This window comes from Setaria italica, chromosome VIII (genome assembly GCF_000263155.2).
Source record: "Setaria italica strain Yugu1 chromosome VIII, Setaria_italica_v2.0, whole genome shotgun sequence".
Taxonomy (NCBI): domain Eukaryota; kingdom Viridiplantae; phylum Streptophyta; class Magnoliopsida; order Poales; family Poaceae; genus Setaria; species Setaria italica.
Genome location: NC_028457.1, coordinates 37,755,921 through 37,782,056, shown reverse-complemented (window position 1 = coordinate 37,782,056; position 26,136 = coordinate 37,755,921). Strand labels below are relative to the sequence as shown.

The 26,136-nt window shown below is 44.6% G+C and overlaps 1 protein-coding gene across 13 annotated transcripts; it reads right to left on the bottom strand.

Moving 5' to 3' along the window:
- Positions 1-8,861: 8,861 nt before the first annotated feature.
- On the bottom strand, positions 8,862-14,470 carry LOC101771984 (putative receptor-like protein kinase At4g00960). Of its 13 annotated transcripts, none has more exons than XM_012848595.2 (10): positions 13,750-14,470; positions 12,754-13,027; positions 12,425-12,648; positions 12,129-12,323; positions 11,517-12,010; positions 11,200-11,297; positions 10,330-10,591; positions 9,993-10,215; positions 9,700-9,844; positions 8,862-9,317 (listed from the first exon to the last, which is right to left on the bottom strand). In XM_012848595.2, exons 5-10 carry the CDS (start codon positions 11,965-11,967, stop codon positions 9,105-9,107), a joined length of 1,392 nt encoding a protein of 463 aa, XP_012704049.1. In that variant the 5' UTR covers positions 11,968-12,010; positions 12,129-12,323; positions 12,425-12,648; positions 12,754-13,027; positions 13,750-14,470; the 3' UTR covers positions 8,862-9,104. The 13 variants fall into 13 exon arrangements, with proteins under 13 accessions (XP_012704049.1, XP_012704050.1, XP_004979913.1 ...); XM_012848596.2 differs by having other exon boundaries at positions 11,517-12,002; XM_004979856.2 differs by having other exon boundaries at positions 11,517-11,986.
- Between the last annotated feature and the right edge of the window lie 11,666 nt (positions 14,471-26,136).

The following is a 26,136-nucleotide window of genomic DNA, read 5'->3' as shown; positions in this document are numbered from 1 at the left end:
CTGCGCCAGAGGCGGGCACCAAATCAAGTTGGCGATGCCTCACCGGTGGTGGGAGGTCCTGAGAGAAGGCGGCTCCCCACGGCCGCGCCTCCGCCCCCGGCCTCCGCTCACAACTCAACCATCGGCCGCCTCGGCTCTCACCTCCGCTCACTCCTTCCTCCTCTGAGCAGCCTGACTCCTTCCTCCGCTCACGTCCGGCGACCTCCGCTATACCCGTCGCGGCACCCGCCTGGGATCTACCACCGCCGGCGCTCTTCAGCACCCCTCTGTTCCTACTGAGGCGGCGGCGTCCGAGTCTAGCGACCTGAATCGTCCGGAAAACTTCTTCCGCCGCAATCTGGCCGTACCATCCGGCCGTCTCCTCCCTTCTTCAGACCGACCTCTCCGCCCCTGCAGCAGGCGTCAACCATGGGCGACTCTCTAGCTCTTGTGCAACCATCTGGAGGCAATCCAGCCAACAGTACGGCGATGAATCAAAAGCAACGAGTTCGGTGGAAACATTTCTGATCGCTTGCATTGCAAAATGGTTCACCTTTCTGATGATTGTTCAAGTGCAGATGCCCTTGGGCTGGAAACATTTCTGATCGCTATAGATAGTTTGGAGCAGCAGTGATGACTACTGTACTATGTATTAGCATAATGGAGAGCAATTAGTCCTGACAACTCCTCGCCGTGATACAGGAGGAAGCAGCAAACTGGTTTGCTGCAGGAGCACGATGCCTGGCGATGGCTGGCTGGAACTTCGAAGCGGGTGTCTCATAGCACCTAGGTGAACAATTTGGAGTTGCTAACAGATAGGTGGAGTGTATGTTTAATAATGTAATCATTATCAACTCAAATCCGTGTGCGTGCGCCTGGTGAATGATCCGTGTTGCAACTAAACATCTATTTTTTCCTCTTAATTGAATGATATGCAGCTCTCCTGCGTATTCTAGAAAAAAAATTAGTCCTGACAACTTCAGCATTGCTGAATTCTCGACCCTCGACCTAACGATTTGAATATCTAGTGTGCTTACAGTTTCTCTCATAGTTCTGTATCAGATTAGTGCTTGTACAGTTCATTTGAACATTATTTCATTACCAAAAGCATGGTTGGCCGGCCGTCAGTCGTTCTTCCTTGGTAACAAATTAGGCATGTCGAAACTTTATGTTTCGGAATCATAGTTATCACTTGACCAACTCTCAGGTGCCTGTTTGTTTTCCATTCAGGCTGTTGGATGTGCTATTCAAAACTAAAGTTTACATTCTGTTTCATGAGAATTACAAAAGTTCCAGTGTCTGCAACTGCTAGCATGCTGCAATCCTTCAGATTGATGCTATTCAAAAGCTATCTCATTGTCTAAAAACAAAGTTTATTTCCTAATGCTAGTCTTAAACCGTTTCGTCTCATCGTTTAATCTTTAGACATCTGAATGTTCAGATTCCAAGTTCCACAATAGCAAGATAAGAATCCAGCAATTTTTCAGGGCGTTTGATGCTTGCTGCTTGCCTGAAGCTACATCTGTCCATACTCGTGGTTTCTACCTATTTACACCGTCCAGAATGTCCTGCTTTGTACAGAGCTTAGTTTCTGATTAGCACTGCCGGACAGAACAGAATATTCAGACTTTGGCACACAGTTCTGCATGCATTGGACCTATCATTCATGATTCATTTTTGCCGGTTCCTGTTAAGTGTCCACTGTATGATAATGACCGACTATATGTTGTTCGAATGCTCACATGTCACTGCATTTTTGACTCCTCGGTCATATTCTTCAGATATATGGTCCTTCAGTATGTCCCCCGCTCAAGTTGTTGGGTTAAGTTCAGGGAGTTTTACACGGTACCTGTCAGTTCTCTCAGCTTTGACCAGAAGCTCCGAGCATATATACGTACACTCCGTCAGAGCATCGAAGGTTGTCTCGTCCCGCGCACCACATGTTTCACACCAGCGTGGAAGTATTTGCCTTTCAGGACCCTTGTACAAAGAGAGTCCGGACTTGTCATCAGCCGCCATTCTTGTGTGCCGAGCATACCAATGTTAAACTACTTTATATCCCGAAAACCAATCCCTCCTGGAGTTTGACCGCACATGCCCTCACAGAGAGCTTCACTGAGCATGATACTTCCGAGATACGGCCACTCGACCTGGTCATGTGCCTTCGCCATATCAAGCTTGACCGCCGATTTTGCCCTTCTTTCTCTTCAGGTAGTGAATACACTCATAAGCAATCAGCACGTTATCGGTGATCAGCCGACTAGGGACAAAAGCAGATTGTTCTTCTAAGATGATGTCATTCTAAGAATAGTAAAGTTTCAGGCATCATTCTTTACCTTTATTCTGTTTTTCTCCTAATTTCTATTTGAAGCTAATTCAAATTTCGTTCTGCATCTGTGTAGAGTGTAAGCCAGAGGAAGGAAATACCATTTGCACCACTGAACAAATTGGGACGAATGATTATGTAGGGCACCTTGTGCTGTGGATACAGATGATCACTGAGCCAAGGATAAACCCTGACACGGTGGAACAATATCGCTCAGCACTGTGGTAGGATTCCGTGTTTTCAAATTTATACCATTCTTAATTACTCTGTCAGGATTGTATATTCTAATCACAATACTATGTGTGTTGAGTGTATTTGTCATACCCGGTTTTAAAACAAAACCAAGTGCTACTTATATGTATGCTAGGATCAAATTTCATACGTTTAGTGACATCATAAGTGAATAACAGCAACAGTATCACATAAAAGATACAAATAAAGACTTACGAAACCATCAGAGATACATAGCTTAAATACTGGAAATGGAGGCTCCAAACTCCACAGGCAATCGACTGGGGGTTGCGTACGCCTAGAACTCAGCATCATCTTCAGAATACTTCACACACCTTCTTCTTCTAAGCAGTAGTAAGCAAGAGTAAGTACACTTATGGTTGGTACTCAGCAAGACCACTAGAATTAACCAGAATAACGATTTAAGTCCATCTTCAAGTCTAGTTAATCATGTGATGGTCCAGGCCGCTCTTGACCGTGAGCACGGCTGATCGATCAGTTTTACACTCTGCAGAGGTTGCACATCTTTACCCACAAGTCGCGTAAAAGTTCAAAGAACTTTGGATCTAACCATGCGGTGCTAGCTAGGCACCATACCACACTCCCGAGGTGTGATTGCATAGGGACGCTACGAGGCCTTTACAAAGATTTGCTAGTAAGTGGTAACCCGCTAAGGTTTCAGGCCGAAGCAGAGCATAACAGTCCCTTAGTGGGTACAGTGTCTTAGCAAAGCCCACTTCCCAATAGAGCGAGTGTTATACCCCATCAACGCCTCCCCTCTTGCCCTTTTGGTAAGATTACCCCAGATTAGAGTTTCTAATTATTCAGCCAAGGCCAGAGCCATTTAATCTTGTGGTAGCACTATTTTCCTGGGTGGTCGCTCCATGTTCCAATTAACATTATCATGATATTATTAACAAAGCATAGGTAGAAGGATGGTTAGGGACACTTGCCTTTCTCCAACGAAAAGTTACTCTTACTGCTATGCTCTTCGGCTTCTTGCTTTCTTGAAACTCTTACTCTTCAAAACTTCCGAATGGCGATCCTTCTACTCGGAGCGAACATCGGCACAAACATACAAGCAACAAACAAGTACAACTAAGAACAATACACTAAAATAAAAGACAGGCTTTAAAAGAGCGTACTAAAGGATAGGACTCGTTTCTAGGATGCACGCAAACATAGGAAATGCTGAGAACGGAACTATGGTTGAAAAGATAAAGCTATTGAGATATTTGAATTTTTAAAAAAGGTGAGAGCTACAAGCTTCATTTATTTTAGTTGAGAAAAACAATGTAAAGATATTTCAGAGAAATATCCTTAGTTACAATTAATCAAGTCATATTTATATTTTCATAAGAAAAGATGATGTAAAACTTAGTCCAATTTTATTTATAAATATTTAAGTACAATTTATGCAAATTAATTATTTAATTTAAAAATAAATTACATGTAAACATCTAAGCGCATAGCTTTATATTTCGAGTTTAACTAGCAGATTATTTTAGAAACACATTTATATTCATATTAGTTGAATTAACATTTAATTATGAAAACTCGAGTTATAATGTACGTAGCTTTTATTTAGAAATCAAATTGAATAAACATTAATCAAATTGAATTTAATTTATGAAACATTGAGGTATATCTCTGATTGGCTTTTAATTGGAAGAATTATTTAGATAGCCGTTAATCAAATTAACTTTTGTTTTATAAAAAACCGATATATAACCTAATTAACTTTTATTTAGAAAGGTTACGAAGTAGACATTTAATCAATTGAACACTTCTTATGAAAAACGATGTATAACACTAAATAGATTTTATTTAGAAAAGAACTCGTTTATCAGGCATTAATCAATTTAATATCAAATTTATTTTTAAAAATAGGTGTGAAGGCAAACATTACCACTAACGTGCACTTTATGCCATCATGAACCTAACGCAATATGAACGGATTAAAACGGAGCTAAAACGTAGAATTTATGGGTTAAACGAGGTTGGAGGGATCTAGGGAAACTAATAGATCCAGGGGGTTATCTGCTAGTTTGCCAAGACACAAAGAAAAGAGGAAAACATTACAGGGTTCTCCAGGGGCTTGAACGCAAAATGGACAGCCTTCTTCTTCCTGTCAACAGTGCTTCGGCCAGCCGGCTTGCTGGCGCTCCAGCGAGCCGGTGGCCACGGCGAGGATGGGAACCGAGAGAGGATGTGACGACGAGCTCGGAGGTGCGCTCATCGGTGGCGGAGATAGACGAAGGCGGCCAGAATCCGGTCGGTGGTGGCAGGACGATGGCCGGCTCGAGCTTCCCCGCGGCGGCGGTGCTCCGGTGTCGAGATGACGATGGGAAGAGGCGGCCGATGTGCGGGGCGATGTTCTGAAGCTCCTGAGTCGCCGGCTTCGTCCGATGGGTGGAGGAGGCGGCGAATCGAGCGAAAACTGGCGGCGGTAGCTGCTCGGCCGGCAGGCAATGGCGACGCACCAGCGCGGCGGCGCGACGCGAAGAAGGCGGCGGGCTGCAGCAGGGAGGCGGCGCCAGGGGCTCGGGCTCGCTTTTATAGGCGCGGAGCCCTATGGGCACACGCACGCCGAGGGAATGGCGACGGCGGCGCAGTCCGCCTGGCTGCCGGGCATAGATGGGCCTGGCCGGTCCGATGGCTGGGCGGGCCAGAACGGGTCGGGCCCACGGGCTCGGCCCAGAAGGATAGGATGGGGTATTTTTTCGTGAAAATTCTAGAAGTTCCAGATAATTCACGAAAAATACTCCAAAAATCCCAAAAATTCCAGGAAAAATCCTGGAGATAGATTGGGACATGATCAATCCAAATAAAATACTTGGAGCTCGTGAAAAAGATTTTAGAACCTTCCAAAAATTAGATTTAGCTCTAGGAAGGAGAATAAATTTCAAAAAAAGATGGAAAATTCGCAAAAGGGTCTAGGCAACGTCTAAACGTATTTTAAAAATTTTTGCACTCAAGAAACACCAAGATGCATCGGCATGAATGCACAGACACAGAACAACATTAATTAATTTAGAAAAGTAAATAATTATTTTTCCTATATTAAATTCTCTGTAAAGAAAAATAAATGTTGGGAAAATTTTAAAATTAGGAGAAAAATCATTGTTTAATTATTCCTTTTATTCACGTCTTGAAATTCGAAAATTTCAGGATGTGACAGTATTCTGATCACAGCATTACGTGTGTTGAGTATACTACATTCAGAGTTTTAGACGTGATGAGTACTCAGCTGAAAATGAAGGATGCATTTTTCCAGTACGCGGCAGAGCAAGTCACTCAATCTGTGTTTTTTAAGCATTAACCAACAAAATGGGTTTCTGTAATACCCTAATTTTCAGCATTTTCAATTTAATAAAAATTAATTAGAAACTCTTTAGAAGTTGTTTGAGTTCGTTTAAGGCCTTAAGATTTCTCTGTGAATTTATTAGGCATTAAAATCTTTTTCTTAAATTAATTTAATGCACCATAGGTTTAAGTGTGTTGCATTGCATGCTGGTTGCATTTCTTATTCTTTGAGTGTGAAAAGGTTTAAAAATGCATTTAGGCGATCTTTAGTTTCCTCTGAGAATTTTTCAGATTTTTCTAGGATTTATTCTTATTTTCTTTCAGCTTAATCCAATTTTTGGAGGTTTCTATAAATCCTTTTCAGAGCTCCAAGTCTTTTGGTTGGGTTTTGTGTGTCCCAAATCATCTCCAAGAATTATCCTGAATTTTTTGAAGCTTTCGGAGTATTTTTCGCGATTTAATTAGGATTTCAGGATTTTCTGAAATTATTTTTAAATCCGAAATTAATTCGAAAAAGGGAAATAAATCCCGACCTCCACCTAGAATATATATATATATATATATAGCGTTCCTCTCGACGCGAGAATTTCAGATCTAAAACCCTTTTTCCGAGTTGACTCTCCGAGCTCCGTAGATCTGAAGTCAAACTCGGACCGCCCACGAAACTCCGACGAGCAGATCCGGCAAATCCGTTCGTCCTCTGCCGAAGGTGAGCGCACCGCTACGTTCGTATCGTCGATCTCGTTCCGTTTTACCGTTCATGCGCGAGATCGGACTTCGTTTTCGGCTTTTCCCTTGTTTCTCTCTTTTTTTTCTTCTTTCTTCCCGTTCCTGTTCGTACGTGCTCCATGGCCAGCTTCTCCAAGTCGCCTGGCCGCACGCCGGCCTGCCCCTGCGCTATGCGCTCAGTGCACCGCCGCCGCCTGCAGGCCGTGCCGTCGCCCCTTCGTCTTGGCCAAGCCGCCGGAGCTCCGCAGCTGGCCGGCCGGCGAGCGCTGCCGGTAGTGCACAGGGAGGTTGAAGAAAGGCTGCTTTACAGATTAGCCCCCGAAGAAAACGGAAATTCTGACAGAAAGTTTGTGTCTTGTGGTTTTGCAAAAAGGACCCGGGAAAGGCTAGATTCTCAAGTTCCAGTCCTACCCGAGATCTTTTGCAAATATAACCCTATAAATTCTGTTATTTGGAAGCACTTTTACGTGTGTCTTGCAAATCTTTCTTGCTAGCCCCTACCGTCTATGGTTAATTGCGCCTGGGTCCCTGCCACCTTGTTTATCTCATAACTTCTTCGTTCTAGCTCCGTTTTAAGTGATTCTTTCGCTCATGCGTTCATCTTAATGAGTAGATTAGTTTGGTACTGATTTTAAGTACTATTTTTGATGATTGGTGTACTGTTTTTAATTAAATGCATTTGTTTGCTTGTATGTGCTCGTGTGATGCGTATAGAAGAAGCGTAGTTCGAGGAATCCAAAGAAGAGGAAGACTGAAGACTCTGAGCAGCAGCAGGGCTTTGAGGAAGGCAAGTATCCCTGGTCATTCCCGTTTATACCTAATTGACATGCATTGATTCACAATATTTATTTACCGCGTGCATTAATATGATGGGTTCCTATTAAGGACAATGCCTAGTTTCTCTTGATCATACCTTGCAGCCGGGTTGTTTAATTAATCTTGAGGGTAGATTATGCTTAGCTTGCTCAACTGGGTTGGTAAATAAACAACATGGTTAATTTATCTATTTACTCAATGTTCCTATGTGTTGATTTAATTACAAGACCATATATTTTAATAGGAACATGGACCGACCACCTAGGAAAACCGTACAGCCACAAGGACTAAATGGCTCTGGTCTTGGCTAACTAATTAGACGACTCTAGTGTTGGACTGGTGTTAAGGGGGGGCATGACTCACGGAACCTCGTGCACTGGAACACACTAGGGAAGTCTTTGTAAAGGCCTCGTAGCGTCCCTATGCAATCACACCTCGGAAGTGTGGTATTGTGCCTACTTTTGCACAGCATGGTTGGGTCTAAAGTTCACCTTAACTTTTACGCGACTTGTGGGTAAAGATGTACAACCTCTGCAGAGTGTAAAACTGTTATAACAGCCGTGCTCACGGTTAAGAGCGGCCTGAACCCTCACATGATTAATTTACTTGAAGATGATACTACTGTGTTATATGTTATGTTCATGCTTATGGTATATCATTGCTCTATATTAATTGCGGGATGGTATAAACTTACATTTGCTAGTAATTAGATGATGAATAAAATTTGACCAACTAAAAGTGCTAATCGTAATTAACCTTGTCAGCCTTCCACCATATAAAGCCTTGCATGTCATATATATTTCTCTCTTGCTGAGTACGACATGTGCTCACGCTTGTGTTTTATATATTGCATCTACAACGTCCGGATTGCTGCTCAGACCCGGAGAGTTTTGAAGATTACTAAAGTTTTTGGAAGAGTTCTAGGCGAGTCCACCAGTTAGCTGCCTGTGGAGTTTTTGGAGATCCGCTGCCTATATTAGAGATTTCTAACTCAATTCTGGTTACATAATTTATGTAATTCTCTCTTTACGCTATAACACTGTATTTGATATTTACTGAAGTCATCGTATGTGTGAAACTTGATCCTAGCACACATATAATAGTCATCTGGTTTTGCCTTTAAAACCGGGTGTGACAGTTTCATTGTTAAACCATTTGTTATGGCATGCAGCCTTCATTGTAAGAAACCAATAATCCAGGTTAGAACATAGACCCAATTATCCATTTATTGAACCTAGAGGCGATGCGTGACAGGGGGTGGCTGGCAGGGGCAAAATATTTGATGAAACTCCACATGTAAATAACCTTGTCAACATAAATAAGCTTAAGATACCGCAAATGGCCCCCCTAATTGTTTCATCCTGACTCTGTCCCTGGGCGCGACGGATGCCTCACGGGTGGGGACGGTTGATTGGATAGGCAGGACCACTATAAGCTGATGGTACAATTATAAAGTTAATGTCTGAATTGGAAGGAGTTGTAAAATTATATGTCATTTTGAAAATATAAGTATGAAATCTTAAAGAATGGCCTGACCATACAAATTCTAGACAAGGACGTGTTACGCCTCCAGCCTTCTTTTTCAATACAAGTGAGAACGGGAGTAAAAAGTAATTCAAATGGTCAAGCCACGTCACTAGAGACACACGTTTCTTATTTAGGGACAATTAGAGGCACAAGCAATCTGGACAAATAAGGTTGCAGGGCCGCTTCCGCCCTACTCGATGCCCCATGGCCGCTTTAGAGCTGGCAACTCTTTCACACCATTTAGCATCGCAAGCACATCCGCCATGGTGGGCCTATGTTCCCTGTCTTGCTCAACACACAGGAGCCCAATCTCCATGCACTTCTTGATCTGCATTAGCTGAGACTTGCAACACAATGACGGTTTAAACAACTCCATCCGTAAATCGTCCCGAGCTTCAAAAGCCTGGAAAGTTAGAACATAAATTAGGTCACGTTTGGATCCACCCAACTAAATTTTAGCTAGCTAAACTTTAGAAACATTCTTTTAGCTAGCTAAAGTTTAGCTAGGAGTGTTGGATCCACTAGCTAAATGATAGTTGAAGAGGTAGTTGTCTATCCTACCCTTCCCTCCCATTTTAGAAACTTTTTCCGACGAAGGTGGAGGGGCAATTTTATCTTTAACTAGTTTAGCTAGGATCAACTAGCTAAAAGAACCTTTAGCTACCTAAATTTTAGCTGGGTCATATTTGGATCCATAATAGTTAAAATTTAGCTGGTGGATCCAAACAGGACCTTAGTCCCAACTGCTTTTGTAATGTAAAAAGGCGTCACTACGAGGTACTTACCCATTGAATTGGATTCCATGAATAACTGGACGAAGACATGCTCATTCTGCCAATAATGGTCCCAAGGAGGGTGATGCCAAAAGCATACACATCGCACTTCGTTGACACAGTTCCTTGGTCAATGTATTCTGGAGGCATGTAAGGCCTGGGTAATTAAATAAAATAAAAATGAATCATGATCTCAAGGTAAAAATTGTAGTTAACGAAAAGAGCTTCATGCACGTATGGGCTCACGATATATAGTTAATCAGGTAATGGAAATAGTATTTATATATATTGGAGCAACGTCTTACATTGTGCCAACTATATTGGTGTCATCGCTGGTTTTTTCAACACCAAGGTCCAACTTTTTAGCTACGCCAAAATCACTGATCCGAGGATTCATATCAGAATCGAAGAGGATGTTGGCTGGTTTCAGATCCATATGGACGACACGTTGCTCATGTAGGTAATGTAGCCCCTGGGCTATCCCCTGAATCATTTTGAAGCGGCAGGACCAACCAATAAATCGGGACCCTGCAGAGATCACATATCATGCAACGAGAAGCAACTATTGATCAGTGACATCAAAGTTAAGGGATGCTTGGTCCAGAGGTGAACTGTAACCAGTATTTGTACAGAACAACATACCATAGATAATATTCTCCATACTTCCGTTTTCCATGTATTCTTCTACAAAACAAAATTCTCTTTGTTGAGCTCCAACATATTTTCCATTATGGCTGATCAAGACCATTCTCATTTCGTGGCAATATCCCAGAGGTCTAGTTATGTTTTTGTGCTTCAGATGTACAAAAACATTAATTTCATCGTATAGCCGGTTGTCGTCAATGACGGCAACACTAGCATGCAAATTTTTTATGGCAATGACTTGTCGGTCCTGCAGGACACCCTGAGAAGCATAAACACCATGTCAGATGGTGGATTTTTGTTTATAAAAGAACAGAAGGGAAAAAGCAGAACTGCTGTTCTTAGCACTAAATTAAAGTTTCGCCAAAAGTTCAATGGCGCCGTGGCCTCAGGCTTCAAAATCTTCATCAAAGTCCATCAAGTTTCATCTTTGGCTCACTTTGGTCTTTGGGCTGGAATGAAGCATGGGCACCACACACGTGTGTGCTTTGAGGTTTGAGATGCTTTCAATTGGGAGTTGCACTAGGGAAACGAGTGACGTGAAAACCAACTTTCCCTGAAAATGCACGGGACCGTAGATCTAGAGTTGCACGAAAGACACTTTCCCTAAACTCCCTGTGTAATGAGTCGAAGCTAAAATGCCACAAAGGAGGACACTACAACCAAGGGTTAGGTTTAGGCGTGATTGCGGGTTGAACACGTACAGAATAATACAATTAGTTTATTCCCTGCCCTTGGGACACCAAGTAATTTCAAATTTAAATTTATACTAAATGTTACAAATTTAGTCTTAACCTGCCTCTGCCTACGTGATTATATGGAAAAGTACACAAACCTAGAATTAACAAACCAAGTAACGGATCGGAGTACCTTGTAAACATCACCAGTGCCACCACTTCCAATCCTGTTTCTTTCCGAAAAGTTCTCTGTAGCGGCTTTCAATTCAGATAAACTGAACATTGTGAAGCCTATATTGTATAAAAATTAACCCACACAGGAACAGGGCTTGAATTAGATTATATTAATACCTAAACACGCATGCATGAAACTGTAGGAGCAGTTGATCTAAGAAAACTGTTGGAGCAACATCACTTTGATACACAGATCTAGCAAAGTTGCAATAAAACACTATGCAATAGACGGTATTGCTAGCTGAACCAATGATCACAGAATAAAATTTTCCTTACCATCAATAATCACTTCCCGTTGGGGTGGGGGTGGAGGAGGAGGACCACCAGCAGATTGGATGTTTGTCACCATGATGGTGGTCTGGACATTGGTGGCGAAGTTCCCCAGCTGCAGTTTCCTCACTATATCATCCTGGACCCGGCCCAGCTCCTTGGCCATGTCCCCTGCTCCCAAGAAGCGGCGAAAGATGTGCTTCCGCTGGCACTCCGTGACGAGCTCGAGGGCGCGTTCCAGGGATTCGGCCAGATCCTCGAGTGCGTCACGCATCACCTCGTCCTTCATCGTCTCCGTCATCTCGTCAAGCTTCCTGAGGAGAGCGCTGACCCTGGCAACGCACCTCTGGATGTCGTGGCACTCCTTCTCGTTCTGCTTAACCGTCTCCACGGCCTCCTTGATCTTGAGTGCGATTTCAACGATCTTCCCCACGCTGCCCAATGCAATGTCAGCCATCTTGCTCTTGTGCGGTTGACTGCAACAACAATAATCTTCAAGACTATGAGAAGGAAAGGCATCAGATGCTGATCTTATGAGCTGATGATATGGACAAATCATTCTCGTATTCTCATATTTTCATCATAAGAATCAAAATAAGTAGTCAAACAGGCACTGACCTTATTTCTTCTTTGCCTTCGCTTCACACCTCAGGCCTTCCGTATCCTGTCCTTGATCCGGATGCCGCTCACGAAGCCTGCACGCATGCAGCAGTTGGTGGACTTGCGCTCCGCGGCTCTGCACGTCGATCCCAACTGCGTGCACCAGGTAGGTAGAGTCAAGCTTCGCCAAGGGGATCCGCCATTGAGCTGCGGCTACAGCGTCAAACGAAATTTCTCAGAAGGTAACGAACATAGCGTCAAGGAAGACCAAGTCCTTGGCCTGGAAATTAATTTGATGAGACTTTGAGAGAGACCTGATGATGGACGAGTTTGCAAATGATTCAGCGCCCCATGACACAAACAACTCATAACCTGCTAATGCTAATCCCGCACGCCAGTACGCGTTGGTGTTGTTTGGTTACGGGGGTAAGGAAAGTGACCCTCTTCTCACCATGAATTATATAAGTGAGCTGGCTATTAATTGGGTGAGTCGTTGTCATCAGTACCTCATCGGAAGAGAGCTCAAGCAGGCAATGACCTGCAGACAATCAATCAGTTTCCATCACTGCTAGTATTTTTTTAATGAACCGTACAAGATAGTGCAAGTTTCTATTAATATAGCAGAAAAAAAGGATGGCCTGACCAGACATTCTAGATAAGGATGTGTTATGCCTCTTGCCTTCTTTTTCAATACAAGTGAGAAGGGGTGTAAAAAGTAATTCAAGTGGTCAAGTCACGTCACAAGAGGCACATGTTTCTTCTTTAGAGACAACCAGAGGCACAAGCAATCCGGACAAATAAGGTTGCAGGCCGCTTCCACCCTACTCGATGCCCCATGGCCATTTTAGAGCCGGACAAATAAGCATCGCAAGCACATCCGTCATGGTGGGCCTATGTTCCCTGTCATACTCCACACACTATATAGAAACAATTTATCTCGTTAGTCGATGAAGGAATAAGTGAAGACACATGCTAATGACATATTAATAAGACAGGCTGTCAGACTGTGACCGCAGTTTTGAAATAAAACTAGGACCACTGAGTCTCAGGTCTTCACATAGAGAAGGAAAAACAAAGCAGATCGATTTGAATGTTCAGCAGAACACAGTTCAGGTCTCATAGGTGAGGACCAATGGTGGTCACCCTTGGATGATGAGTGATTGACAACGTTGTGTTGGTTTGATGTTGCTCTTAGCTTGTGATGTGTAGGTGAAGGACCGAAGGGACGACCAGAGGGGGGGTGAATGGGAGCCTATAAAAATTCTCAATAAAAACAAGGCCTATGTCCCAAACGCAACCCCAAAGCACACGGTGCGTTCAATCGTCAAGATGACGCAAGTCAACTCGTGACTGGCTCACCCTAGGAACGATAAGAGACGTACAAATTACAGCGGAAATATAGCATGAATCGATTCTATCAAATTTGCACGGATGAGACAAAACAAGAACACTATTAATCACTTATTTAAGTAGGCATGGAAGGATTAGCAATTGATTAAATAAACTAAGCATGCAAGAAGAAACAGTTAATTTAAATAGCTCGGCATGATTAGCAAGATTTAAAACTAATTTAGTAGCTAAATAGGAATTAACTACCAATGTGCGTGAATTAAATAAAAGAACAGAAGAATAAGCTCACTGTAGTTGATTTGCTCCTTGCGTGAGTGGCAGGCTTGCTGCCACTGGATGGCCTGCGGGTGCTTGCCTGGAATTGCTGAAAGCCTGGCCCGCGAGCACCTGCCGCTGCAGCTTGGGCCACCAGATCCGTTCCGGCCCAGGTAACGAGCTGGCCTGCAGCGCGGCTTGCCCGGCCTGCTGCGCAACTTGCTGGCCTGCTGCTCTGGTGCAGACTTGCGTGCGCCGTCACGGACCTCTCGTCTGCTGCTCGACCTGAAGAACAGAAAGAAAACAAAAGGCACCGAGAACTCGGTTCGAACTTCAATTTAAAATTCTATCCTCAATACTCCATGAATCGAGACGAAACTTGAGCCATAGATGCGCAACCACAAGGGCTAATGGATCCATGAAAAAGATCTCAAAAAGCTCAAGTATCCATCACGGATTTTGGAGAAAACCGAAACCCTAACTCAAGAACGCGATTTGGGAAAAACTCAAAATCAAGCCGGATTCGTGAGGGATTTGAAAGGGGATCATATCACGAATGCTCTCCAAGGTCCTAGCAACATTTCCCTTCAACCAATCTCACGAGATTCGGGCTCAAACATGATGAACGAAAAATCCCCAAAAATAGTTCCGAAAATAGGGAAAAAGAAAAACGCTCGGGAATCAAAGATTTAGCACGATTTGAGACAACAAATAAAGCTAAATCACGAGAACATCTTCTATACAAGATGAGGACTAGCCTCCTCCCTTCATCCACCCACTAAAGATGAAGAAATCAAGAGAAAAGAGTAATCACTCCCTAATCCCCCTCTCTCCTCTCACTTTAAGCACATGACTAGCCTCTAAGCAAATAGATAATGAGTTGCTAAGCCAAGAGGTGCTGAAATAACCAGCCCCCCATCCCTATTTATAGTCCAGGATGAAAGACTATACTACCCCTACAGCTACAACTAAGATAACTACCCACGCAGGGGCATTTTGGTCCAAGTTTTGATCTGTGCATCGGACGGACACGCCGCTTTCACGACTTTGCTTCGCCTCGACGCAGCTTCGCGATGACGCCACGTGCCCTCCTTCTCGAAGCTCCGGCCACACCGGGCTCACCCCCGGTTTTGAGGCCCAAACCGGGAAACCTGCCTGCGTAGTGGTTTTGAGGCCCAAAGCACCCAAACCGTCCATTGACGCGTGTCTGGCCTCCGCCAAGCCTCCCGCTTGACTCGACCGACGCCGTCTCCATCGTGTCATGCCCTCTTGCCATTCCGTGCACCATGTGGACCGCCCGTGACTTCGCCCGGACTCCTCGGGTCCATCGGTCCAAGCCTACTCGCGTTCATCCTTCACCGCCCTTGGTCCATCGGCATGAACCTTTCGCTTGACTTTCACCGCACGCCGTCGACCGCCACGTCACATCCTACACCTGCACATCACAAGCCAAGAGCAACATCAAACCAACACAATGTTGTCAATCACTCATCATCCAAGGGAGACCACCATTGGTCCTCAATCTCCCCCTTGATGAGTGCATTGACAACACCCCACAAATTCATAGTATTGAAACAGAAAAACAAAAAACTCAAAATAGAAAAATCTCAGTCCCCTAAGATAAGGGCAACGGCTCTACACAACTGAGACAAAATCATGTGATCCCTCAAGAAGAGGCAGAAAACGGGCTGAACACCAATCACATGAAAATCCAAACTCAAATCAAAACCGGCTCCTCAAGAAGAGGTAAACAGCTCAACGCGACCGGTACAAGGGCATAAGAGCATAACAAGAGTATAACAACTCATAACTACTCCCCCTGAACATACGCACTCCCCCTGAAATCATGCATACATGCAAAGTCTCCCCCTTGATAGATGAAAGAGTTTGTGTAGATTTCTCTCCCCCTTGTTGACAATGCAACCATCAAGAAAAGGATGAAAGCACAAAATGCATGCCATGGAAATGCAGAACCTAACAAGCTTCTCAAATATATCACAATGCACTCTCAAAGGCTACTAAGGAGATAAAGCTTGATAGATCATAAGAAACAATAGCATCGCCAACAAGATGATATCAAGTTACAACAGTGGAGGTGAAGCAAGTATCAAGTTTTAGTAATGTATAAAAAGATCACCACATGACCATTCACCTAGTTAAGAATCACCCAAGCAAGAATAGACTAGTCCATCAAGAGCTCATACTAGGAAAATCCATTCTCAACAAGAGATCATTGCAAACACCCACATATGCATCACAAGTCATGTTTAAAGCTTGTTGAAACCAAGTGTCTACTTCTTTTGTTAGACATCTTGTAACAACTAAGCAAGCAATAATATCACATTAAGCACAAAAACTTGGTGAATTTATGATTTTCAGCATATTTCTTTTTAGTATTCACACAAAGCAAAATACATGAAGTGCCTTTGCGGCACAAAGAAGCCATGCTTCCCCAAGGGGTGCATCATGGGCTAAATATTTGCAATGATACCTAGATCTTTGACCCAATTGAAAAGAACATAAATTCCAAACATAAGCTAGATATGGAACCAGTATTCAACCAAGGACAAACCATAACCAAGCATCTACTCATGGGTGATAAGCAAGTTAATAGAGAGAATTTAGCATTGAATTTCAAAAACAATTATCTCAACAAGTATACAATATCATCAAGAGCATAACTGCACATTGCATCAAAATCACCAACCACAGCACTACCTCACAAGTAGCATAAGGGAGTACACAAGATATGTAGGAGAAGCTCATCTAGTGCAACATGATACAAAATGCAATATGATACAAAATGCATGGAAACTAAGCTAAAATGATACAGATGAACAACATGCCATACCCAAATGTGAACTAAGGTAAAGCATGACATGATGTTCATATGTATCATCCACCACAATATATCACAAAAGATAGCATGATAAGATATACATGAAGAACTCAAAGCTATCATGAACAAGTGACTATCCTACCATGTTTTGTACAAAAATGATACAAGTATAATACAAGAGAGGCTCCAAAAACCCAACTCAGAAAGGAAAGCAAACACCCAACTCCCCACGCAAATGAGCAAAATTGGCTTGATCCAGGGGTTTGGTGAAAATGTCCGCGAGTTGGTTTTGGGTAGCAACATAGCCAAGGTCAATATCCCCTTTCTCAACATGATCTCTCAGAAAATGATATCTCACATCAATGTGTTTAGTTTTTGAGTGGAGAACGGGATTCTTAGCTACACTAATGGCACTCGTACTGTCACAAAGAAGAGGTACACGAGTAAAATCCAAACCAAAGTCTCTCAAAGTGGAAATCATCCAAAGCAGCTGAGAACAACAGCTAGCAGCAGCAACATACTCAGCTTCGGTGGTAGACTGAGCAACACTAGATTGTTTGCGAGAAGACCAAGAGACCAAAGACGAACCGAGAAACTGGCAAGTACCCGAGGTAGACTTGCGATCCAAGCGACACCCAGCAAAGTCCGCATCGGAGTATCCCCGGAGCGTGAGTGTCGAGGAGGCAGAATACCACAAACCGAACTCAGGGGTAAAACGGAGATACCTCATGATCCTCTTCACTGCTTGACGGTGAGATGTCCTCGGTGAAGCCTGAAAACGAGCGCACAGACACACGGCGAAGTGTATGTCCGGCCTCGTTGACGTCAGGTACAAGAGGGAGCCGATCATGCTTCTGTACTCCTTCTGGTCCACCGGTTCGCCATCTTCATCCGCATCTAGTGCCGTCGTCGTACCCATTGGTGTGGAGAGTGGCTTAGCATCAGCCATGTCAAACTTCCTCAACACGTCCTTCGTGTACTTCCCTTGGTGCACGAAGGTTCCTTCCTTGCTTTGCTTGATCTGTAGCCCGAGGAAGAAGGTCAACTCACCCATCATCGACATCTCAAACTCCCTACTCATGTCATCTGCAAACTTGGCAACCAAAGCATGAGAAGAACCACCAAAGATAATATCATCCACGTATATCTGAATAATCAATAAATCATTGCCTTGCCTGAGGAGAAAGAGTGTTTTATCAACTGATCCCATTTCAAACCCATTCCCAAGCAAAAAGGATTTCAATCTAGCATACCACGCTCGGGGTGCTTGTTTTAGGCCACAGAGAGCTTTCTGGAGTTTGAAAACACGATCAGGATATTTAGAACTCTCAAAACTAGGGGGTTGTTTCACATACACTTCCTCCTCTATGAAACCATTTAGGAAGGCACTTTTCACATCCATTTGGAAGAGCTTAAAACCTTTAGCCACAGAGAAGGCTAGAAGGATTCTAATTGCTTCCAAACGGGCAACAGGGGCAAAGGTTTCCTCATAATCTATCCCTTCTTTTTGGCTAAAACCTTGGGCAACCAACCTCGCTTTATTTCTCACAATCAACCCATCCTCACCTTGTTTGTTTTTGAAAACCCATTTTGTTCCTATAGGATGGCAATTTGGAGGTGGTTCAACTAAAACCCAAACCCTGTTTCGCTCAAAGTTCTCCAACTCCTCATGCATGGCATTAACCCAATTTGAATCAGATAAAGTGTGTCCAATATCTCGGGGTTCGAAAGAGGCAACAAATGCAGAATGTGCAAAGTGTGAAATATGCCTAGAGCTGTGCCTAGTGGTGCGTTCATGTAAGTTACCGATCATCTGTTGTGGAGGATGACGACGCTGAATGTGCCATGGAGCCTCTCGCTCTGAAGTCGCCTCCCCCTCAACAGCAGCTGGATCACTCTGATTTTCTTCTTCTTCATCCTGTAGTGGTACTGGTTGATGGCTTGAAGTAGTGGAAGTAGCGGTAGTGCCATCAACTCTCGTAGTCGAAGTAGAAGGTACAGGTACAACAGCTGGAGCTCGGTCAATCTCATCATCCTCTTCCTCACCACCATCTACAAGCTCTTCCTCTTCCTCAAATATGTTTTGCCCCATTTCATGTTCACCTGCAACTTCAAAGACAGGAGTTGTGCAAGGCATAGTTTCATCGAATGTAATCTCACAAGTTTCCATGATCCGGTTAGTTTCAAGGTTAAGCACACGATAAGCATGACTATGAGAAGCATAACCAAGAAAAATCCCATCCGTAGAACGAGACTCAAATTTATCCAAATTTCCTTGCTTGAGAATGAAACACTTGCAGCCAAACACCCTCAGGTGACTCACTTTGGGGGAATGTCGATGCATCAGCTCATAAGAAGTTTTCTTCAAGAAAGCTCGCAAAAAGATTCGATTGGACACATAGCAAGCAGTGTTAACGGCTTCGGCCCAATATTTTCTAGGAGTCCTATGCTCATCAAGCATCGTCCTAGCCATTTCACAAAGGGTCCGATTCTTCCGTTCAACAACACCATTCTGAGGAGGGACATAAGGCGATGAAAACTGGTGTTCAAGACCAAGATCATTGCAAAAGGCTTTAAAACGAGCGTTCTTGAATTCTGTGCCATTGTCACTGCGGATAGCTCTCATGGCATCTTTTGGTCGCTCGTTTCTCAACCTCAAGATCAAATCTCGAACAAAAAGAAATGCCTCATCCTTAGATTCCATGAAGAAAACCCATGAATACCTCGAAAAATCATCAACAATCACAAGCACATACCACTTCCCACCGACTGAACAAACACGAGCTGGACCAACACTGTCCATATGCAACAGCTCGCCTAGATGTTCAGTCATCACTTGATTCACAGGTGGATGGGAAGCCGCAACCATCTTCCCATGTCGACACGGAGCACAAACAAGATCTTTCTCAAACTTTAATTTGGGCAAACCACGAATAAGATCCAAAGTACTCAAGCGGGAAAGCAAATCAAAGCTCAAATGACCCAATCTCCTATGCCATTTCCAAAGTTCAGAAGATGAGCCAGCCACTAAACACCGAGAGAGACCAAATGACTTGGAAAAATCAACTCGAAACACTTGACCCTCGGGGACGATCATACACACAAGATCACCTCGAGAGTCTAAAATCCTTGAGGTCCCTTGCTTAAAATGGACCTCAAAACCATCATCAAGCAGTTGCGACACAGAGAGCAAATTGAAACCAAGATAATCAACTAGAGAAACTCGCTTGAGCATGAAATTCTCACTCACCTTGATAACACCTTCAGACAACACCTTACCTTTGCTATTATCCCCGAAAGTGATGTACTCCTTGGTCATCACCGGGGTGAGGCTGGAGAACCATCTGTGATCACCGGTCATGTGTCGAGAGCAACCGGAATCAATAAGCCACGTGTTCTCCAGGCCTCCGACCTGCTCAAACAAAGGGAGACCAAGGATGAGCAAATGACTCAACACTGGGGTTAGAAAAATAAGTAGAATACCAGTGTCGAACCATTTGCTCAAGAGTGGGGTTATCAAAATCAACCATCTCTCGTCTCACCGGAGGACTACGGCCAACGCTAGGGGGAAAACGTGGTCCGTTGTAGCTCCGAGACTCAAAGCCACGGCCATATTGTCCTGGGCCATATTGATCATGGCGAGGAGCATGCCTAGCAAAAACACGCGAAGGAGCAAAACGCACACTATCCACACGATGAGGTGGAGGAGTTGCTCTAGGCGCATGTACACCATGAGAAGGGTGGTACATGTCCCTGTTGCCCCACTCACGCTCACGCCTCCAAGCCTTCTTCTTGCGAAAGCAAAACTCCTCAAGGTGACCCCATCTCTTGCAATACTCACAGTGGAATCTAGCAGACTGTTTTGGCTGAGGATTCACTCTAGGTTGTGGCTTGTCTTGGGGTTTTGGTGGAGGTTTCTTAGGAGCAATTTCTGGAAGTGTGTCAAGTTTGTTCTTGAGGTGGTTTGGCTTTTCCACCCAAATGGCTTTCTTGGGTGCTTTAGGTGGTGTCTCAATGAAAATTCCATCTCTCACACACTCAAACAAGTTTTGCTCACAAGCTGGATTGGGTTGCTCTCTATTTTTAGTGAGTGACTCTCGAGGGGTGTAGTCAATTGGTGGCTCACATTGATTGTAGCTTGGTTTCTTTCTCTCTCCACTGTTTTGACCCACCTTCTCACACAACCCATCAAAGAACTTGTGCAACCCATTAAAAAGACATCCCTTCATAACCGACCCAAGCCCAAAACTATCAGCCCTTTTGAACTCCTGAATCATCATGCCTAACTGAGGTTCCCTACTTGACACCCAACTAAGAACAGTGCGCAAGTAGGAGTTTTCATCCTCAACATGTTGCAAATTAAGCTTGAGTTCAGGACAAACAGTGCATTCAGGAAGTTTAGATCTAGCAATAAACTCAGACTTCTCTAAAGCACTAAGCTTAGCACATGCATCATCCAACTGAACTTGCAAAGCAGGGCAAGAATTACATGCACTAAGCAAAACAGGCCTATTCTTGACCTCATCTAAAGCAGCCCTAGTCAAATCCAATTCATCTACCAACAAAGCATGCTTAGATTGTAAAGATCCAAGACTAGCCATATGAACACCACATTCATCACACTCAACAACATCAGAAACAGTAGAAGCAGATTTAAGCATGTCTATCTCAATCAAGGCACTTTCTAATTTAGCCTTGAGCTCAACTCGCTCTTTAGCAGCCTTCTTAAGCAGTTTATCTTGATTGATTAGGCAATCATTAAGTTCTTCTACTTCTAGAGCAAGTTGTTCAGGAGTAGACTTTACCTCAGTTTCTGTGTCGGAGTCACTTTCCTTGTCATCCTTCTTGGAGTTGAGAGCCATGACACAGTACCCGTCGCGGTTCTTGTCGGAGTAGAAGCAGAGGCCATTGAAGTTCTTGCCGTCCTTCTTCTTTGCCTTGCGGTCGTCGTCCTCCTCGCTTGAGCTTGAGTTGGTGTGGTCGTCGGTGTCGGAGTCGACGTCACTGAGGGAGGCGATGAAGGCACGTGCTTTGGCCTTCTTGCGATACTCCTTCTTCTCGCGGTCGGTGTACTTCTTCTTCTTCTTGGTGCCGTCCTTATTCTTGTGCTTGTTGTAGTCGTACTTGCTCTTGGTTTTGTTTTTGTCGGGGCAGTCGGCGGCGAAGTGGCCTGGCTTGCCACAATCGAAGCAGTTGTTGTTGTTCCTTCGCCTGTTCTTGCGGTTGTCGTTGAAGCGCATGAATCGCCTCGTGATCAAGGCGAGCTCATCATCATCAAGAACCTCCAGCTGCTCCTCTGAAACAAAAACCAAAGAAGACAAGGCAAACGTCATAGAAGAAGAGTTACTCAAAGATTTAGGCTGTTCAGAGCCTGACATGAGAGCCATACTATTTGGATCAGTAGGGCCTCCTTGTTTTGCTTGGAGCCTCTTGTCAACCTCCGTGGATTTCAACTTGGCAAAGAGTTCATCAATGGAAAGTGTTTCATAATTCGATGACTCGATGATAGCATCAACCTTCGTACCCCACACTTCGTGATCCAAGGCATGCAGGAGCTTTAAAGCTCTATCATGATCAGTGTAGGGTATGACGGTGATATTTGCTTTCATCTTGTTCACAATAGCCAAGAAACGCTGAAAAAAAGCATCGGCAGACTCACCAGGAAAATGAACAAAGTTCTCATACTCACACCTATAAGTCTCAAAGAGTTTAGCCTTCACCTGACTGTTTCCCTCGTGGCGACCAGAGGGGGGGTGAATGGGAGCCTATAAAAATTCTCAACAAAAACAAGGCCTATGTCCCAAACGCAACCCCAAAGCACACGGTGCGTTCAATCGTCAAGATGACGCAAGTCAACTCGTGACTGGCTCACCCTAGGAACGATAAGAGACGTACAAATTACAGCGGAAATATAGCATGAATCGATTCTATCAAATTTGCACGGATGAGACAAAACAAGAACACTATTAATCACTTACTTAAGTAGGCATGGAAGGATTAGCAATTGATTAAATAAACTAAGCATGCAAGAAGAAACAGTTAATTTAAATAGCTCGGCATGATTAGCAAGATTTAAAACTAATTTAGTAGCTAAATAGGAATTAACTACCAATGTGCGTGAATTAAATAAAAGAACAGAAGAATAAGCTCACTGTAGTTGATTTGCTCCTTGCGTGAGTGGCAGGCTTGCTGCCACTGGATGGCCTGCGGGTGCTTGCCTGGAATTGCTGAAAGCCTGGCCCGCGAGCACCTGCCGCTGCAGCTTGGGCCACCAGATCCGTTCCGGCGCAGGTAACGAGCTGGCCTGCAGCGCGGCTTGCCCGGCCTGCTGCGCAACTTGCTGGCCTGCTGCTCTGGTGCAGACTTGCGTGCGCCGTCACGGACCTCTCGTCTGCTGCTCGACCTGAAGAACAGAAAGAAAACAAAAGGCACCGAGAACTCGGTTCGAAATTCAATTCAAAATTCTATCCTCAATACTCCATGAATCGAGACGAAACTTGAGCCATAGATGCGCAACCACAAGGGCTAATGGATCCATGAAAAAGATCTCAAAAAGCTCAAGTATCCATCACGGATTTTGGAGAAAACCGAAACCCTAACTCAAGAACGCGATTAGGGAAAAACTCAAAATCAAGCCGGATTCGTGAGGGATTTGAAAGGGGATCATATCACGAATGCTCTCCAAGGTCCTAGCAACATTTCCCTTCAACCAATCTCACGAGATTCGGGCTCAAACATGATGAACGAAAAATCCCCAAAAATAGTTCCGAAAATAGGGAAAAAGAAAAACGCTCGGGAATCAAAGATTTAGCACGATTTGAGACAACAAATAAAGCTAAATCACGAGAACATCTTCTATACAAGATGAGGACTAGCCTCCTCCCTTCATCCACCCACTAAAGATGAAGAAATCAAGAGAAAAGAGTAATCACTCCCTAATCCCCCTCTCTCCTCTCACTTTAAGCACATGACTAGCCTCTAAGCAAATAGATAATGAGTTGCTAAGCCAAGAGGTGCTGAAATAACCAGCCCCCCATCCCTATTTATAGTCCAGGACGAAAGACTATACTACCCCTACAGCTACAACTAAGATAACTACCCACGCAGGGGTATTTTGGTCCAAGTTTTGATCTGTGCATCGGACGGACACGCCGCCTTCACGACTTTGCTTCGCCTCGACGCAAGCTTCGGGATGACGCCACGTGCCCTCCTTCTCAAAGCTCCGGCCGCACCGGGCTCGCCCCCGGTTTTGAGGCCCAAACCGGAAAACCTGCCTGCGTAGTGGTTTTGAGGCCCAAAGCACCCAAACCGTCCATTGACGCGTGTCCGGCCTCCGGCAAGCCTCCCGCTTGACTCGACCGACGCCGTCTCCATCGTGTCATGCCCTCTTGCCATTCCATGCACCATGTGGACCGCCCGTGACTTCGCCCGGACTCCTCGGGTCCATCGGTCCAAGCCTACTCGCGTTCATCCTTCACCGCCCTTGGTCCATCGGCATGAACCTTTCGCTTGACTTTCACCGCACGCCGTCGACCGCCACGTCGCATCCTACACCTGCACATCACAAGCTAAGAGCAACATCAAACCAACACAACGTTGTCAATCACTCATCATCCAAGGGTGACCACCATTGGTCCTCAGTAGGTGTAGGATGCGACATGACGGCGTGCGGTGAAGGTCAAGCGAAAGGTTCGTGCCGATGGACCAAGGGCGGTGAAGGATGAACGCGAGTAGGCTTGGACCGATGGACCCGAGGAGTCCGGGCGGAGTTACGAGCGGTCCACATGGTGCACGGCACGACGAGAGAACATGACGAGATGGAGACGGCGTCGGTCGAGTCGAGCGGGAGGCTTGGCAGAGGCCGGACACGCGTCGACATCGTGGAGGTCGCGTGGCGGCCAAGCAAAGATGGACGGTTTGGGTGGTTTGGGCCTCAAAACCATCGCGCAAGCAGGTTTCCCGGTTTGGGCCTCAAAACCGTGCGCGAGCCTGGTGCAGCCGGAGCTTCAAGAAGGAGGGCACGTGGCGTCATCGCGAAGCTTGCGTCGAGGCGAAGCAAAGTCGTGAAGGCGGCGTGTCCGTCCGATGCGCGGATAAAAACTTGGACCAAAACGCCCCTGCGTGGGTAGTTATCTTAGTTGTAGCTGTAGGGGTAGTATAGTCTTTCGTCCTGGACTATAAATAGGGATGGGGGCTGGTTATTTCAGCACCTCTTAGCTTAACAACTCATTATCTATTTGCTTAGAGGCTAGTCATGTGCTTAAAGTGAGAGGAGAGAGGGAGATTAGAGAGTGATTACTCTTTTCTCTTGATTTCTTTATCTTTAGTGGGCGGATGAAGGGAGGAGGCTAGTCCTTATCTTGTATAGAAGATGTTCTGGTGATTTAGCTTTATTTGTTGTCTCAAATCGTGCTAAATCTTTGATTCCCGAGCATTTTTCTTTTTCCCTATTTTCGGAACTATTTTTGGGGAATTTTTGTTCATCATGTTTGAGCCCGAATCTCATGAGGTTGGTTGAAGAGAAATGTTGCTAGGACCTTGGAGAGCATCTTTGATATGATCCCCTTTCAAATCCCTCACGAATCCAGCTTGATTTTGAGTTTTTCCCAAATTGTGTTCTTGAGTTAGGGTTGCGATTTTCTGAATTCTTGAGCTTTTCAAATTTTGTTTCATGGATCTATTTGCCCTTGGGGTATTGCATCCGTGTCTCAAATTTCATCTCGATCCGTGAAGTATGGGAGGAGATCTTATGATTTGAAGTTTGTTCTTGTTCTTCGGTTGTTCTTGGTGTTCCTGTCTCTGTTCGCGCAGGTTCTCTGGACAGCGAGCAGCACGTGCACGCGGGTCAGCAGCAGGGAGGCAAGCAGGCCGACCCAGCTCCTACAGTCCAACGTGTGAGTCAGCTAGCTACGGAGCAAGGCGGCCCAGCTGCGTTCCAGGCAAGCCAGGCCCAACACCAGGCACGTGGACCAACGCAGGCAGCAGCAGCTTCCACGCACGGCCCAAGCAAGGAACTTGGCCTAGGCAACCGTCCAGCAAATTGCGAGCTCCGAGGCAGATTCACACGCACAGGTCCAGCTTCATCTTGGACAGCACCGTGAGCTTTCACTGTTCTTTTATTTATAGCAATTAGTTAATCACTACTTGTTTAGTACTTTCCATGATATATCTTTTTGCTAATCAAGTCTAGAGGTTAATTATTTTGTTCTCTCATTTGCTAATCACACCTAGCACTTTAGATTAATCTTTTTCCACTTGCATGCTTAGTTGAGTGATTAGCTAGTAGTGATCTTGGTTAATCATGTTTTGAGCAAACTTGTTAAAATCATTTTATGTCTTTGCTTCCGTTATGTCTTGAGCGTGTCAAATCGTTCCTAGGGTGAGCTTGTCACGAGTTGACTTGGTCATCTTGACAATACAACGCGCAGTGTGCTTTGGGGTTGCATTTGGGACATAGGCCTTGTTCTCGTTGAGAATTTTTATAGGCTCCCATTCACCCCTCTCTGGTCACCCTTTCGGTCCTTCAATAGGGCACATGCATGAAAAAATGGCCCTGCTTAACTTTGGCTGCAGATATGATGG

Bases quoted from the DNA above. Each gene is read 5' to 3' on its own strand.
- LOC101771984 (XM_012848595.2), bottom strand. From the start codon at position 11,967: ATGGCTGACATTGCATTGGGCAGCGTGGGGAAGATCGTTGAAATCGCA. The intron at 10,216-10,329 runs GTATGTTGTTCT...TGATCTCTGCAG, and splicing joins TATGGAGAATATTATCTATG to GGTCCCGATTTATTGGTTGG. The intron at 9,845-9,992 runs GTAAGACGTTGC...TTAATTACCCAG, and splicing joins ACCAATATAGTTGGCACAAT to GCCTTACATGCCTCCAGAAT.